General features: G+C 44.6%; 1 protein-coding gene across 5 annotated transcripts in view; it reads left to right on the top strand.

The window, feature by feature from the left end:
* SYNDIG1 (synapse differentiation inducing 1) overlaps positions 1-16,422 on the top strand; it is a 78,128-nt gene that overhangs the window by 7,855 nt on the left and 53,851 nt on the right. For all 5 annotated transcript variants that reach the window (XR_003531128.1, XR_003531129.1, XM_027664697.1 and 2 more), the window contains exon 2: positions 5,454-6,023. Coding sequence is in view for 3 of the 5 variants with exons in the window: in XM_027664697.1 (XP_027520498.1) it covers positions 5,544-6,023 (480 nt within the window). In the remaining 2 variants the exon portion in view is untranslated. The remainder of the gene's footprint in view (positions 1-5,453; positions 6,024-16,422) is intronic.

The raw sequence follows: 16,422 nt of genomic DNA, 5'->3' as shown, positions 1-16,422 counted from the left end.
CTGAATTGCTTGTTCACACAGGAGCTTTGGGTACATGAAAAGAATCTCCAGAAGGCTGAAACACCCTTAGGCTGTGCTTGAGCTGTGTGAAGTCCCATGGAAAGAGGAGGAAAATAGCATCCTGCCAGGTCACAGGAGAACAAAGGAGTTTTGGGATGGTGGGCAGTAACAGAGCTGGCTTCTGCTCCTTGTCTGCCAGAACCTGGGGCACAGCATTTAGCTGTTCTCCCCTTGTGCTCTCTACTGCTGGCATTTCTCTGTCTCACACCCTTTGCTTAATTAGTTTGTCAGCCCCTGTCATCAGAGCAGGAGGCTGCAGAACACCCAGCAGAGCATAGCTCTCGTTGCAGCTACTGTAGCTGGGCTCTGCTGTAACACAAGTGATAGCTTAATAAACCACAGCATTGCAGGCTAAATATCTTGGCACTGGTCGCCACTTCTTATTAAAATAAAAAAAGGGAGGGAAAGAAGCGCAAGAAATTGAAAAGAGTAACGTTTACAATAATTATTGGATTCACTTTTAATACTAGAGACCTGGGTAAAAATTTCTAATCCCCAAGGTAAACATTAGATTGAAGATTGATGTACTATCTGTTGGAACTTGGTTTTCCCTTCTGATTTCAGCATCAAGTCTGAAAATGCAGAATTATTTTGGTTAGCCTCAGTACTAGTGACTGATTTCTGGGACAAATTGAAACTGTGCAGACAGATGAAACCTGTATAAAACCAGTTAAATTAACTCTGCATCTTGGAACAGACTGAACAGCTCTCTTATTGAGAGGGCTCTGGTGAGTTTCATTTTCTTGTCAGCATCATTCCAAAACCTCACTGCAGTCCTAGGTAATGAGAGTGGCTCTTTTCTGAGTGTTGGAGCCCTGCAGAGAAGGCATCCTCCAGTTTCCTCAGGTGGTCTGTTAGAGGTTATCTTCTCAGGCACACTGCCATCTGGGGATTCTGGGCTGCAGTTAACCTGGAAACTGGAGCAATATTAATTTTAGGACCTGCCTGTGAGTCACAGGCATGTGAGCCTGGCCCAGGTCACATTAAAGAAAGCCCTTAGTGAAAGTGTAGTGACTGAATCCATGTCCAAGAAGTCCCTGCAGGCAGGACACAGGCTCTGGGCCATTGCACAAGCACTTGCTGCCTTTTGCCCCCAAGCATCACTCATGACCATGTGCCATTCTGTCGCACCTCCATCTGAACCTGAGGGACTCATTTCACCTGCTTCATTCATGAAGGTTAGTATTAAGCTGAGAGGTCTCTCTTGTATTTTATAGGAGTATCATTACTCCAAAGGGAGACTGAGCCCACTGGACCTGTGCACCTTGCATATCTGCAATTAATTTCTCCCAAGAAACATGCTCAGGTGTCTGCACCTGAGGTGAAATGGAGGCTAGACTGGGGCTCCAGGACAGGATGTAGGACAGTGCTCCCAGTGTGCCAGTGACTGACAGCTGCTCTGGGGGTGGCCAAGGAGGCTTCAAGGGGCTGGGGTGTGGACCAGGGCACCACTTCACCTTCATGAAATTTGACCTGTCCCCTCCCCCGCATGCACACACTTGATTTGGTCCAGGCCAGTAATTAATATAATAACCCAGTGTCTCACAGGCTGACAATGCTCTTAATCCTGCCTTTTCATTGATGAAGAGTTTCTCAGTACCTCAACTGTTTTTTGGTTTCCCTAGGCAGCAATTGACCTTGTTTCAGCTATGCATCAAAATGCACTGGCAATCAAGATGCTATTGATTTAAACCTAATGGCCAGCCACTCAGGAATTTCACCCAGAAAAGAAAAATCAATGCCTCATTATTACTGCTATTATTATTGTTATTATTAATTATTATTTCCTTATTTCCCCCCTGTTAAGGTAGTATAAGCAAAAGGCATAAGAGACTTATCAGCCTCTTACTGTTAAGCAGTACATTTGCGGGGCTGAGAACATTGAGTCAGGCTCAGCTGAAGTAGCCAGCCAGTTACAGGTTGAAATGGCTCTAGGATTAAATAACTCTGCTTGATTGCATGCTGCCATATGCATCTCTCTGCTGACCTTCCCTGAGGCATGCTAGCTGCACTGCTGTGTGGGACTCTGAGGAAGATGTCTTGAGCAAGGTATTATCCCTATTATTGGATGAGCTCTGTGGGGGAAGGATCTCCCTGTCTTGTCCTTGCCTCATTTTGGGTATTTTCTTCTCCTTCTCCCCCATCCGTAGGGGAAGGTGTCACTTAGAATCTGCAAGATTAGTTTACAAGGCTGGTTTAAATGCACAGCAAGTAAGCAGCTGGCAGATAGATCCATGGTAGGACTGAGGAACATTATCCTATCTAGTAAAGTGAAGGATACCAGGATACATTCTGTTGTCCATAGGCTGAATGGTCCCACACCAATTGTGTTCATGCTGCTCAATTCTCTTACCTGCCAAAACAGGGTAGTTTTCCTCTTTGGGCTTCTCAGATTAGGCATGGAACTTATTTACTGCAGTGTAGGTGTTGTCTGGAGAGGGCAGGTTGAAGCCAGGCTATGAGATGGTTTGCTGACACTTTGCTGGTGTGGGTGATTAGGGAGGATGTGTAAACCTGTAACGCAGTGATTCTCAGTTTCTTGGGATGATAGAGGTATCATCCGTAGAGTGTCATGAGCAGTCCTGGTTTAGGTCTTCTTGAGAGTCTTGTCTGTAGTAACTCCAAATGCTTTGGAGCAAAATCCCCTTTTGTAACGATGTTGAGTCTTGAGCCTCCTTTTAACCGGGGACTTGGCTCCTGCATCATATAAGCTGATGATCATTAAAGAGCAGGGGATGGTATGGGGCAGTCCTGTGACAGTGACACCGACATCGCAGTAACATTCTGAAGTGCTCCTGGATTTGCTGCGTATTGGTAAGACTAAAATAGCATGGAGGTCTTTTTACTTCCACTGTTAGCAATGAAACCTTTAGCTATCACTAATGCATGAATTCCTAATTTTCCCAGTGTGAGTTAGTTGCATTGCCTTATGAAACTCCCTGTAGTTTACTTGGAAGGGCAAAAGGTCACTTTGGCATACTAAAGCACTGTCCCCTATGGCCCAGGCTTTGCTGCAGCCATTGATGCATTGGCGAACTGTTGACCTCTTCATACATTTTTGTGGAAGGGGACTTGTTGATTTGTGCATCTTTTCCCAATTTCTACTGCATCTGTGGCATACTCCTGCTGACCGTTTCAGTTTGCTTGGACAAATGGCAGGGCTAAGAATGCCTATGAGATGCTTTGCAGTTTTGGGTGAAGTCTCTCTGGGTTCAGCAGAGTTGATTGTTGATGTCACACATCAGGAAGTCTTTTACATCTTCCAAACCAGCTCAGGGGGAACTGAGCAAAATCTGAGAACTTACTCTTTAGCTGTGGACTTTTTCTCAGCTTCTGGCAGTGGTGATGTACTTTCATTTTGGCTTTTTGGGAGAGGTTGGAGGAAGAAGTGGAAAGTTTTTGGGCAAGCTATGGGAGGCACAGCAGAATGATCCTGGTACCTGGATTATATACCTAGCTGGGTAAAGCAGCAAGTGTTCCCCAACTGAGGTTGTGGCTGGTCCCACGTAATCTCTGAAGCAGCCCACAGGAGATCACACCAGTTGCCAGTGGGGAGCAGCAGATGGAAGGTTCTTGTTCTGCAAGAACCAGTCCTAAGGCAGATGTCAGCACATTGGCCTCCCCACCCACTCTTGTCTGCTGAACTTCGCTTACTTCTTCCAAAAGCAGCTCCACCTCACACCAGTACTTCTGTGCTGACATGGGCTGATGCTACCCCACTGGGAGTAGGAGGAGGGCATGGTCCTATATTCATTTAGCACAAGCATGGTTGCATATGGAAATGAGTTTTATTTGGAAAGGCAGGGCACCCACTCTCAGTTTTATCTGGTGCAAATGAATTGAGGGGTTTTGGACTAATCCTTTGGTGAAACCAAGCTTCCAAGCTCATCTGCAAATTGGTTTAATTTTGCTCACAGGTTCCTGAGGTTTGAGGCTGAGACGTGTGTAGTGTAAATTCCACGAGATCCCACCATGGTGTATTTTCTCTTGTGTAGCTTTCCTGGTGGTTCACTTAGGGAGAAGCACTAACTATTTCACAACACAATAAAATGGGTTTTCTGAATGTTAAACCAAATGCTGTGAGTGTAAACATGTAAGCATACTGAGTTAAGCTCTCTTGTATGTTAAACACGTTTCTTGCTTCATTGGTAGTGTTAGAACAGAAGACCAGCTCTTTGAATGGTTTAAATGTCTCTTACATCCAAAAGGGAGATTGCAGATATTTGAAGTCTGGAGTTATTTAGAGAAAATAAAATTTTCCTAGACATTTCTCTGTTAGAGGCTGTCTGATATAAAAGGGAAATAGAGAGAATACATCAAGTAAAAATAATACATATGTATGTGTGTTTGTATGTGTCATTCTTGGTTTCCTCCAGACAGCACACTGGGGATAGGTAATCCTACTTTACTAATTTGGCCTTAGAGGATCTAGTATGAAGCTCTTTGAAGCCAGGAGCATTTCTGTCGTTTCTGTGGTCAGGCACAGAAACAAACCCCTGAACTTACTGTTGCTGTGGCAGATACATCCATATTTCAAAAAGCATTTTCCTTTGGCTACATCTGAGGAAAACTAGCAAAAACTAGCATCCTGGTGAGAAAGTGTTTGGCCTGGAAAAGAGGTATTTTTTAGCCTTCTGAACTGTTCCTCTGATTTCCCATGCCTTAGTACAGCCCACACAATACAGAGGCAGACTGGTGGTCAGGTGAGACAGAGGAGAGCTTTTGTTCCTGTGCAAAAGGAGGCAACCAGTTCCTGGGCCTCAGGTGACTGTGCATCCAGGCTTTCTAGGTGCATCTATATGGGGTTGGTCACACTGACAAGCCCCATCTCAGCCCTTCAGTCTGTTGCCCTGAACAGCCTCGGAGGAGTTGGAAGAAGTAGGGCACCTCAGAGGATTTCAGACCCTGTCCAGAGGAGTTCTGGGGTTTTTTTTAGTTCCTCTGGGTCAGATCTGATCTCACCTTCCCTGGGTGGTTTTTTTGTTGATTTTTAAGAACACTTCCTGCTTATTTTTCTTAGGATGGGTTTCCAAAGGGTAGTGAAGCACTTGCCAAGGGCGAAGGGTGGCTGCAGACACTGACAGCTGAACACACCAGCTGCCTGCCCTTTGCAATTGCAGATTTCTGAGAACGGAAAACAGTTCTTTTATTTTTTGGGGAGTTCTTTGTTTGTTTGGGTTTGTGGGTTGGGGTTTTTTTTGGTCTTTTTTGCCATTTCTTATTGCTCTCCAAGTGGGCATTATGGGAAGAACTAAGAACTACGTCAGGGTGTGCACATATGTGGGGCATTATTTCCTCTTGAGATGATATGGAAGATGAGCTGATTTGAGTGCCGTGATATGTTATTCATTGCCTTTGTCCTCACCTTGGTGTCGGTTTCCTTTCTTCATCAGGAAAATGGGAGCCACTGCCCCAGTGTGAACTGTCTCTAAGGTACAACAAAATAAAGGCCACCTGTCCCACTGCCTCAGACACCTCCTAGTATGGATGGCTTGGTTGAGCAGAACAGCGTGCTAATGCACAATAAGATCACTGAAGCTGGGAAAAGGAATGGTTTAATTAATACAAGGAACTTAATGGCAGAGAGTGGAGATGGTCTGGTCTCTGTGTACTCGACTCCACAGTACCAGAGTCACCAAGTGGGCAGCCTGTCCTCTCTAAGCTGCCTGGAGAATGGCAGGAATGACCCTGTGCATCAGCTCCTGGACCCCAACATGCTGCAGCAGACAGTGGAGTCTCACTACCGGCCCAACATCATCCTTTACTCTGAGAATGTGCTGCGCTCGTGGGGTGAGAGCATTAGCTCGGAGTGCTGTGAAACTACCTTCATCGAGGACCGCTCTCCCACCAAAGACAGCCTGGAGTACCCAGACAGCAAGTTCATCGATCTGTCAGCAGATGACATCAAGATTCACACCCTCTCCTATGATGTTGAGGAAGAAGAGGATTTCCAGGAGCTAGAGGTCAGATGTCATTTGGGATATATGGGGAAGGCTGGGAGGAGGGTGGCATATTTGAGATTAAGCCTCCAAGAGCTGATCTGCAGGGGATCAGCTGCTTTGTAAGCTAGTCTGCATGGGGTCTGCTCACTTTCTCCTCCGACCAGACAGTGAATGATCACTCATCTTTATTTGTTGCGTAAAGTCCCAGCTCTGTGGATACCAATGGCAAAATTCCCTCTGGCCCTAATGGAGATCAGCATTTGCCTCCTGCCTCTGAATGGACTGGTCAGAAACTGAAGAAGACCCATGTGCTTAAATATCGTGTAAGGTCAGGGCTGGGAGCATCTGTCCACCCACATGGAGCTTGTCTTACTCAACAGGCCAACATCTTCTCTTCCCTTCACCTAACTTGAACTGGGCATAGACCAGAAGAACAGAATGTTTTACATACTGGCTGTAAGACTCAAGTCCTGAAACCTCAAGCTTTACTGGGAGTATTACTTATATTTAAGGCTTAAAATTGCAAAGTCTTTTAGTTCTTTCATATCTTGAGGTCACATAAAGAGAAAGTGCTATATATGATTTCCCAAGAGATTTCTTTTAATTTGGTGAGAAAATAGGCATTTTGGCAAAAGGTTCACAGGGCAACTACAACCAAGATAAAGCATTCCACCCAACTCACACACCAGCTTAGTAAAATACAACCTGTTAGTTTTAAGTTACCCAAACGAGATTAAGGAAAAAGTAAAGAAAGAAAAGAGATTAAGAGAAGAAACAGGAGTAAAAAGAAAGAAGAAGAGAGAAGGAGTAAAGAAAGAGATTAGAATAAGAGAAAAATAGTTACTACTGAGAATCCTTCACATGGTGATGGCCACAGAAGAGAGAGAAAAATGAAGTGGAGACTCAATACCCTTGTATTTATATGGTCTGGCCACTTTGGCCATCCCTCCCACGGTCTGGTTCACTGCCCACTCAGAGCCCTCCAGGCCAGAGTGAGGGGTGGTGCAGGCAATCAGAGGCTCAAGGGGGCATGGTATGAGTGAGCTACCAGGAAGGCCCTTTGATTGACAGATCTGCCATGCGGCTTTCGTGCTGGAGCTGCCATGTCTGGCCCTGCCATATGGGCTTCAGCCTGGCCTGTTACTGTAAATCAACAAAAAGAAACCCCTAAGACTCAATTTGTGAGCATTAGTGGTCAGGCATTCTTTTACTATCACCACTGAACACACAAGAGGATCGCTCCTCTAGTCATGTGTGTGTCCCTTCTTGGCTCAGCGTAGCTAATATTTACTCCCAGTTTTACATATTCAGTACTTACATATTCACTACTTCTCTTATGAAGTTCATACATGTGTTAATTAGTTCTAAGAAGTTCTTTGGAAGTCCTTACTTGGTCACTAGGGGTCTTCTGGTGGAACCTGAGTGGTCTCTGGTGGTCGTTTGGAGCTTGAACTCTACTTGACCTTGTCCATTGAGCAGTGTATTTACAGGTGGTTGTAAAGCACCTTTGTTCAGCATCTCTCATCCAAAACCTGGATACTCATGTTACCACTGCTTTAACTAAAGCATTCAGAAATTTGCTTATTCTGCAACTACCTTAACAGAAACTTACATTGTAAAGGCCGATAGAACATTACTAAACAATAGAGAATTATTGCTCTCACGCCCCTTCCCCCCACATACACAGTTTGTTCTGACCCAGTAAATAATCCAGTGATATTTGAATCCAGTCTCTCACACTGGCTCAAACACATAACATTTCTGTCTCTGACTGAACACAGAATCAGCAGTCCTTGGGTTTCAAGCTGCAATGAATCCCATGTCTCTGAAATAAAAGATATTTTTCTGATGGAGGAAAACACTTCATTAGATCCAAATACAGTGTTTTCTTCTGGATTCCTGTGCTTCCTTAATTGCTCACTGTAAAGTAATGGGGCAGACTATGGAAGAGAGAAGTGTTTTTCCCAGTGTGTGCCAGTAATGCAGTATTCAGTGCCTCCACAGGGAGACAAAAAGTTTTCTCTCTGAGGCATGTGAGGTGTTAGCTCAAATCACACCCTTCTACAGCATTTCAGAATTGACTATGGGAAGTATAATTTTCTTAATCAAAACAAAATCCCTAGTTGCTGTCTTTTTGCCCCAATTTCTCTCGTGCAGTAGTAATACAAGTGACTGCAGCACACGTAATTGCCTAATGGTGTGATTGACACATCTGGCCTGGCATTTAGGCAGCAAAAAAAAGTCTCCCTCTTCTCAGTCCAAATCAACAAGACCTTCCTTCCTTAGCCAGCTGTTGGAGAACAAGCTAAAAAAAGACTGGGGAAATAAGCAGGATAAGGAAAAATGTTTTATACCAAAAATACTTTTCTTGGTGGGATTTTTAAAGTGTCTTTGAAATATAGAACCCTCAATCTCTTCAAAGTAGTGCTGTAGGAGCTTGATCAGCTTTTCATAAAGAACATTTGTGTTTAAAAAAACAACTGTAGAACTTCCTTCCCTGTCTCAGATCTTAAAAGGAGAAAGGAGACAGTGTTTGCAAATTTTAGTACCATGCTGTGACAGTGTGTGCATCATTTTCCAGGACTCCTTCTTCTTTCTGACCTATTTCTCTGGACTGTAACATTCTGAGATCATACATGTCACTTCTTAAATGGGTGTACTGCATCTGGCATCATGGATTCCCAGCCTCACTTAACCCTTTGGGATGTTACTGCCCTAATAAACAGAGAGGTGTATGGACAACCATCCTGACCTACACGTACAAAGTGCTCAGAAGAGGAAGACATTCACAAAGTACACACCACCCATGCATCTTCCTCTCTATCAAAGTTTCTTCTCCACTAGGAGCATAGAGCAAGGGAGGAGAAAACAAGGCAAGATTTGGGTAAGAACCTGGTTAGCTGAAACCACATGCATTGCTAGAAGCCTCTGCTTTGAGCCCAGTATACATCTTCATTGCTGTGCTCCTTGGCCAACCCTGCACAGCACTGTGATTTTCACACTTTTCTGTGAACCAGATCCAAATGATCAACATGCTGCGCTCAGCACAAGGAATCTCAGCATGAAGAGTAACTTCCATTCCAGGAAGGTCCAAATTCTGCAGATGCAGCTGGTCATGCAGAAAGATGGGTAGGAGAGGAGAGATGCATTTGGCAGCACAAGACCAGCAGAAAAGGTGACTGCTGTGTTGTGCTCCTCTGGTTCAAATGTGGTATCATTGTGGCCAGATGCATGAGGGCCTCCTGGGCTTGGCTTATACAGAGGTTCTTTAGAGACCCAACTTCATCTGTTGAGACTCCAGGAACAGAATAAAAGTATTTAAGGACGGCAGACACTGAACAGGGGAGTGAACCATGCCAGATGGCTAACTACATAAAAATTTGCTTATATGTCCAAATGAGAAAAACAGCACCTGAATCACACAGCACAAGTGTGTCCCACTAGTAAAATTTTTTTCCCCAACAGTTGCTGAAAAGAAGCAAATACTTTTTAAAGTTACTAACAGACTCAAAGTGGAGTGGAGAGGGTTAATACCAGGACTGAGAGCAGAAGTTAGAAGGGGAGCAATGGGAGATGTGATATAGCAGAGGGGCAAGATTTGCTTCACCACAGTGAGAGCCTTAAAGGATTTGATTCTACCCTTGAGGATGCAGACATTGCTGCATATCGTGCTGCATTGACTTTCATGCCACAGCTCATCAAGGCATGAGAGCTGCATAGGGTAAGAGCAGTTCAGGGCTCAGTTCTTGTAAGGGTATTTTATTGTAACGTATTTGCTTTGTCACTTCTTTCTGGAAGAAAACTGTAAAAACAGCCCCTTTTTGGCAACACTAACAAATAGGGGAGCTTTGTGCAGAAGAGCTGTTGTCTGTTGAAGACTGAGGGCTACCTCCTGTTCTCCATGTGTCAATGTGTATTCCCAATTTGGGCATCTCAGTAAAATGCCTTCTGGAAGACAGAACAACCATGACGTTGTGAGTCATTTCTCTTCCCCCATGTCTCCGTGGCACTGCCTGTCTAATAGCAGAGTGCCTGCCTAGGGTCTTTCAGGATGGATATTTAGTGTCTTAGAAATGCCAAAAAATTGAACTCATCGCTTTGTAGTGACTCCCTCCATGCAATCTTTTCACAAGGGACACATGCAGAAAATATTATTGCTAGCCAGACTATTTCTACCAGGATTTTGTTTTTAAAGAGAGTGGGGCTCTTGATAACCAGAAAGGTTGCTGTTCTCTTGCACAAAACTTTGCAGTAGAGAAAGGTTCTGAAAAACCCAACTGGTTTGAATGACAGTGATTTGATTTTGGTTTGAAGAGTTGATCCAGACAAGTTGCAGGAGCTGCTGCTCTGTTACCTGTGATCCTCTTCAGGATGAGTGTATCCAGCTCAGCACGTCACTGACAAGTTACCTAGAAGGAGACTCCTTCTTCCCTTCCCCAAGCCTGGGGACTCCAAAGAACTTGGGAGATGTAGCAGGAGACATTCTAAGGGTCCTACACATCGCTGCAACAATGTGGGCACATTTAACTTACTTATTGGAGTTTTTTTTACTAGGAGTGTTTCTCAGGTCCTGGTGTAATGTTATTCAGTCTGCCTAAGAAAATCATAATTGTCAGGAGGGAAAAACATTTGTGGAGCAGATCTCATTAACATATACAGCCCTGCTTTGCTCCAGCAATTACCAAGCATGAAAGCAGAAGGCTGCACATTCTGTCAGGGCTTTAAACTGCTCTCTTTGGTACCTATCTCTGAAATCAAATTATTCCCTATTTAGGTATCTCTGGATCACTTATAAATATCTTATGAGTTCTTTATGCCACAAGTAAATAGATAGACGACTTGTCCAATGTGGCGGCAGTGAAATATGACATGAGTTACAAGCTGAAATACTATTCTCTTAGAGTTCATGTATAAATGCAGTGCCATCTTTTATCCAGAAACATAATTTGTCATACTACACTCCTATATTACTCCATATTACTGCTAGTTTCCCTTCTAACCCCTAGATAGATGGCTTATTTAGAGAAACCCAAGCTATTCATGACAACAAATTAAATTATTCATATGTGTCACATAAAAGAATACATCTGCTCTCTCTCTCTCTTAAAACTCTTGCTCTTTTCCCCAGCAATTTCTGAAACAGTCTCTGAAAACAAAATAAGTAGAATGTTCTGGGCAGTAAAAGAAGAAAGGAAATGTAGTGCTTTCAAGCTATACCTTTCTTCTTTTGTTTCCCTACAAATTGCTAGATTCTGTTGTGAAACTCATCCTTGGGACCTGAGCATGAAAGTGTAGAGATAGAAGGTGGATCCTGTTCCAGCCAGCCCCTCTTCTCAACATTCCCGAGTGCCTCCTGGCCATGTTTTTTCTGCAACATGAAAAGAAGGCCCTTAGGAGATTTATGCCCATCAAGTCCCATGACATGCATGCTTTCTGTCAATGGTTCTAGCTTGCACTTGGTGATCCTGCATTGTGCTGATAACACTTGTGCTACTATGTCCTCAGACTTCCCTGGGAGTAGGTATCCAGAAAACATGTTTGAACACCCCCTTGGGAGCTGAGTATGATAGTGTTCCTCTTCCAGAGAGCTCTGCAACATGGGCAAAGACAGGGTCTTGCACCTTGTATTCACGAGTTAGTTCACTGGCCATGGTTGCACTCCTGTGAAGTGGGTAAACAGTATTATTTCCATTCTGTGCCCCGGGAATGGAAGAAAGTAGGGCAATAAATGTCCTGCCCAAGCTCACCTAGGGACATGCAGTGGATCTAGGAAGATAATTTTTGGGGTTTTTGTCTCATGGCACATGCTCAGAAGAATATGCGGGGTAAAGAAGGGACATGGGGTAAGGGCACAGGAAAATACTGAAGATGTTTTGACTCTTAGACCCATTCAAGTTTGTAGATTGTGTTAGTTTCTTTTGGTTACTCAGATATGTTTTCATGCTGCTCAATGATCTGACCCCACAGGACACACTTTATATCCCTGAGTTCCTTCACAGGAACATTATTACATTATATTCCATTCACAGGAACAGATGACAAGAGTGGTTACACTTCATTTGCATTTGATTTATTTTTCCTCTTTAAAGGAAAAAAGTCTGGATATACTGAGCTCTGCCAAGGGATATTAACCTCTATTAGCCAGCTCTAGGTGAAGGGAGCACGGCTGGGAAGTCACCTTCAGCAGTCTCCAAGTGCCCTCCTATGAATCTTGTTAATAGCAACCAGGGCCCATGGTAATTCTCTTTTTCATCATCGGTTGCCTGAAATTTCAGACTAGCGCTCTGCAGTGAGGTCTCTGGGATCCAGCCTGTAAGTCTGTATGAGCTTCGTGATGTCACTTACAGAAAGTGGAGATGGGGCACACTTCTTTGAGGACTACACCACTAAGGGAGCTGTGTCAACCCTGAAGCAAAAAGAGGACAATTGTGAAGGGCCAGCCCACCTGCCTTAGCTTGAGCAGCATCTCCCTGCTGAAGTGGCTGAGTGAAGAGGAGTATCTCTCTAACCTTCCTTAACAGACAGTCCTGAGACCATCTGCTCTGCAGGGACCATGCACTCTGGTTCCCCTGGCAGTAACCTGTGTCTGCAGACTGTGGAGGTCTTCCTCTCCCTGAGCAGGAGTGATGCCCCATGCCGTGAAGGACAGCATCAATGAAGTGCATTGAATTCACTGCAGCTTCACCCATTTCAGCAGCTAACAGCAGAAGCTGCTGAGCGTCACTTCTCTGTAGTGGTTGCTGGCCCACTTGCAAAGCCAGGAGTGTGTGATGGGAGGCATGTGACTTCCCCATGAATTCTAAGGGTTGTTGGGAAACCCTATCACTCATACAAATATTTGAGATGTTTACTTTATGGTTGTGATTCCTGAGAAAGGATATGATTTAGGAACTATGGCAGCTGACCTGTTTTAATGTGAATCTGTTTATTGCTGTCTGCAGTAATCCCCCTCCAGTGGCAATGAGCTGGATGCAAGTTACTGAGGAGCTAGAGGCAGACTGGCTGTATGTGTCTAGAAAACATCACAAGTGAGATGATCAGAATCCAGGGGGACAGGAGGAAGAAAGGGCTTGGACAGCTGCATCCAGGTTTTTTAGCCCCTGATGTGTTTTGGTTTTGCAAAGTTAGATATGAAAAGCTTTCCAAGCAAGGAGAGACCTCTGTGAGCCCATTTTGCAAGGCTGGCTGCTTGACTGATAAGGCAATGTGCTGGTTTAAAAGTTAACCAGCAGGGGAAATGAACTCAACTCAAAAGAGAGATTATAAGTCAGAATAACAATTTAATAAAATAATACAGTAAGTACAGTTATATGGACAAACAGTTGGTCTTAACCCACAAAACCCAAATGTATATATAACCCAGCACCCTGGGGCATAAACAAAGTGGTGTTCCTTGGGCCCCCCCCCCGAGTCCAAAGTAAAGGGAGAGGGGAAAAAACCTGCTGGTGTGAGAGCTGTTGCAGTCTGGTCAAAAGTGGTGATTGCGGTCCAGTTGAGGGTGGTGGTCTCAGTCTGGCTGAGAGCGGTGAGCTGCAGTCTGGCTGAGAGCAGTGAGCTGCAGTTTTCCTCTGGATCCCACGAGAGGTGGAAAGGTTCCGAAACTCCAGGTTTATATATTCTCCAGCTCAGGTAGAAATGCTCAGTCCTTCCCTCAGAGTGGGGAATTCCATAAAAGGATGCTCAGTCCTTCCCTCAGAGTGGGAAATTCCATAAAAGGGTATGAGGGTGCTCAGTCCTTCCCTCAGAGCAGGGAATTCCACAAAAGGGCATGAGGACAGGAACATCCCCCCACCTCGCAGGCCTCTACTGACAACAGTTTCTGGGAGATGGCATGGAAGGCTATAGAATACACAGTTTTGGGCTACACTCATCCAGTGATGAATCGGTCCCAGCTGTTCTAACTAGGACAGGCAAGTTTTAGACTGGGAGTTGGGGAAACAAGAGGACCTGGAGCTGATCAGAGTTAGCGGATTGTGAATCATTTAAATACTTTTAAAACTGAAGGAGATCAACTGCAAAACTCAAAATGTCAAAAAGGAATAAATAAACAGCAACATAAAGAATATGTTGCTAGGACAAAGAATCCACGACGGCAACAGGCTTTAGAGACATCACCTCCTAAGTAAGAGATCATCAGTGAGATGCTGCTCAGTGACAAGTAAGTGTGTTGAGGCAGAGCAGTGATAAACTACACCTTTGGTGGGACAGTCACCATGCAGCATGCTGCCTTTGACATCTGCTGCATGGAGATGAACTCAGACTGCTTGCGATAGAGCAAAAGGATGCAGCATGCTGGTCAGAATAGGGCATCATGTTTAACGACATTACTGAGACAGGCATTGTGTGGAGGGAAACAGCACATATTATCTTAAAGCAGCATCATGTGTTGGTCTTTGTCAAAAACAGCCCACTGGACCATCTGGATTTGAGGCAGATCCCACTGGGCCATATGAAAAATTAGTTTTGGATGCAGTGTGTTCATGCTACTGAATTGGTTGCTTTGAAGGAAAAAGGACTAATTCAAAAAGGATTGTTTCCTGAATATCCATCAGAGCTTGCTGGCAGCAGACCTTGTTGTCTGACATCTTCAGTATGCTTAGAGTTTTAATACTGGAAGAGATTATGTGACCATCAACAAGTCGTCTCTGATATGTCACAGGCAGCCCCTGTCAGGCTGTCTGCAGAGCCTCTCTTTGCTCATAATGTCTCAGTTGAGTTAAAGCACATAGCTTTTAGAGGTAGCTAGCCTCGATATAAGAAAGGGCTTTGTGTAATAGAGAATCCATTACAACTGCAGAAAAGTGTTCAACACCATCTCTTAAAAATCTGCACCATGCTCTTCATCTGCTCTGCCTTCAGTCACAAGGGGGTTTCTTTGGCATTTCTGCCAAATGACAGAGCTGTCTCTGATCAGAAATTACCTACTCATGCAGGCCCTTACAGACTGTGATGAAATTACTTCTTAAATTTGTCTTGCAAGTGAAGTTGGCTTCTCTCCTTTCTTCCTGTGTAGATGTATTGTGTTCAGCTCTGGGCCCCTCAGTTCAGGAAGGATATTGAGGTGCTGGAGCGGGTCCAGAGAAGAACAACGAGGCTGGTGAAGGGACTTGAGCACAAGTCCTATGAGGAGAGGCTGAGGGAGTTGGAGTTGTTTAGTCTGGAGAAGAGAAGGCTTAGAGGAGACCTCATCACTCTCTTCAACTACCTGAAGGGAGGTTATAGCCAGGTGGGAGTTGGTCTCTTCTCCCAGGCAACCAACAATAGGACAAGGGGACATGGGCTCAAGCTCTGCCAGGGGAGGTTTAGGTTAGATGTTAGAAAAAAATTCTTTACAGAGAGGGTTATCAGGCATTGGAATGGCCTACCCAGAGAGGTGGTGGATTCACCATCCCTGGGGGTTTTTAAAAAGTGATTGGACATGGCCCTTAGTGCCATGATATAGTAATTGGAGTTGGATTAGGGGTTGGACTTGATGATCTTGGAGGTCTTTTCCAACCCAATCTATTCTATGATTCTATAATTCTATGTTTTTCTGTGACCTGACATGTATCTTCTGATTCCTGATTTCTCCAACATGCTTGGGAAATGGTGCCCAAGAACTGGACCCATTATATACATACCCTTAGTACCGCTCTTTTCCTTCCCTCTCTGTGGATCACATTCATTCCTCCTCTGGTGCACTGTAGAGGAGGTTTATTTTCAGCTTGCCCTTGACTGAACACTCTGATCTAAGTGGTCGTTGTTGGGGCTGCTGCCTCATGAAACACAGCCAAAAGTGCACACCCTGCATTCAGGTCTGTGTACAGAGCCTTGCACTGTGCCAGGTGATTCCTACTCTCAGGCCATGGTCCTTGCAGGAATGGGGTGTCTACATGATTCGGTATCCCATCTTAAATATCCTTTGCTCTGCACTCATTTGCTGAGGAAGCATTATTATTAACAGAAGCAGCTAGCTGAATTTCACAGATTAAAATTTATTGATGTCTCAGCTTCATTCTGTCAGTCTCTGGGGTGGCAACATTTGTGATGACGTTCAAGGATGACTTCTTATGCAGGTCATTTGGGAAGCATCAGAATCAGCCCCCTTGAATACAGAGGTGGAATTTTCCTGTTGAATTGTCTAATACCAAATTCCAGCTGCTACAAAATCCCACACATTCCAGCATGGACAGATCCCTTTTCCCAACAAAGTTCAGTTCTCCTCTTCATCCTTTGTCACATCCACAGTTCCTGCAGAAATCCATTTTATGTCCTGCCCACATCACACATACAAAATGCATTTTAGGGCTTCAGAAATATGCACCATTGAAAATCATGCATGTATAGGAGGGATGTGACAGGAGATGGAAGGGGAGGAGAAGGGAGGGGAGGGGAAGGGAGGGGAGGGGAGGGGAGGGAAGGGAGGGAAGGGGAGGGAAGG

Source organism: Corapipo altera, unplaced genomic scaffold (assembly GCF_003945725.1).
Source record: "Corapipo altera isolate COAL_440 unplaced genomic scaffold, ASM394572v1 76, whole genome shotgun sequence".
In the NCBI taxonomy this organism is placed as follows: domain Eukaryota; kingdom Metazoa; phylum Chordata; class Aves; order Passeriformes; family Pipridae; genus Corapipo; species Corapipo altera.
Note: the sequence above shows the minus strand (reverse complement) of the source record. Positions and strands in the feature narration are given on the sequence as shown.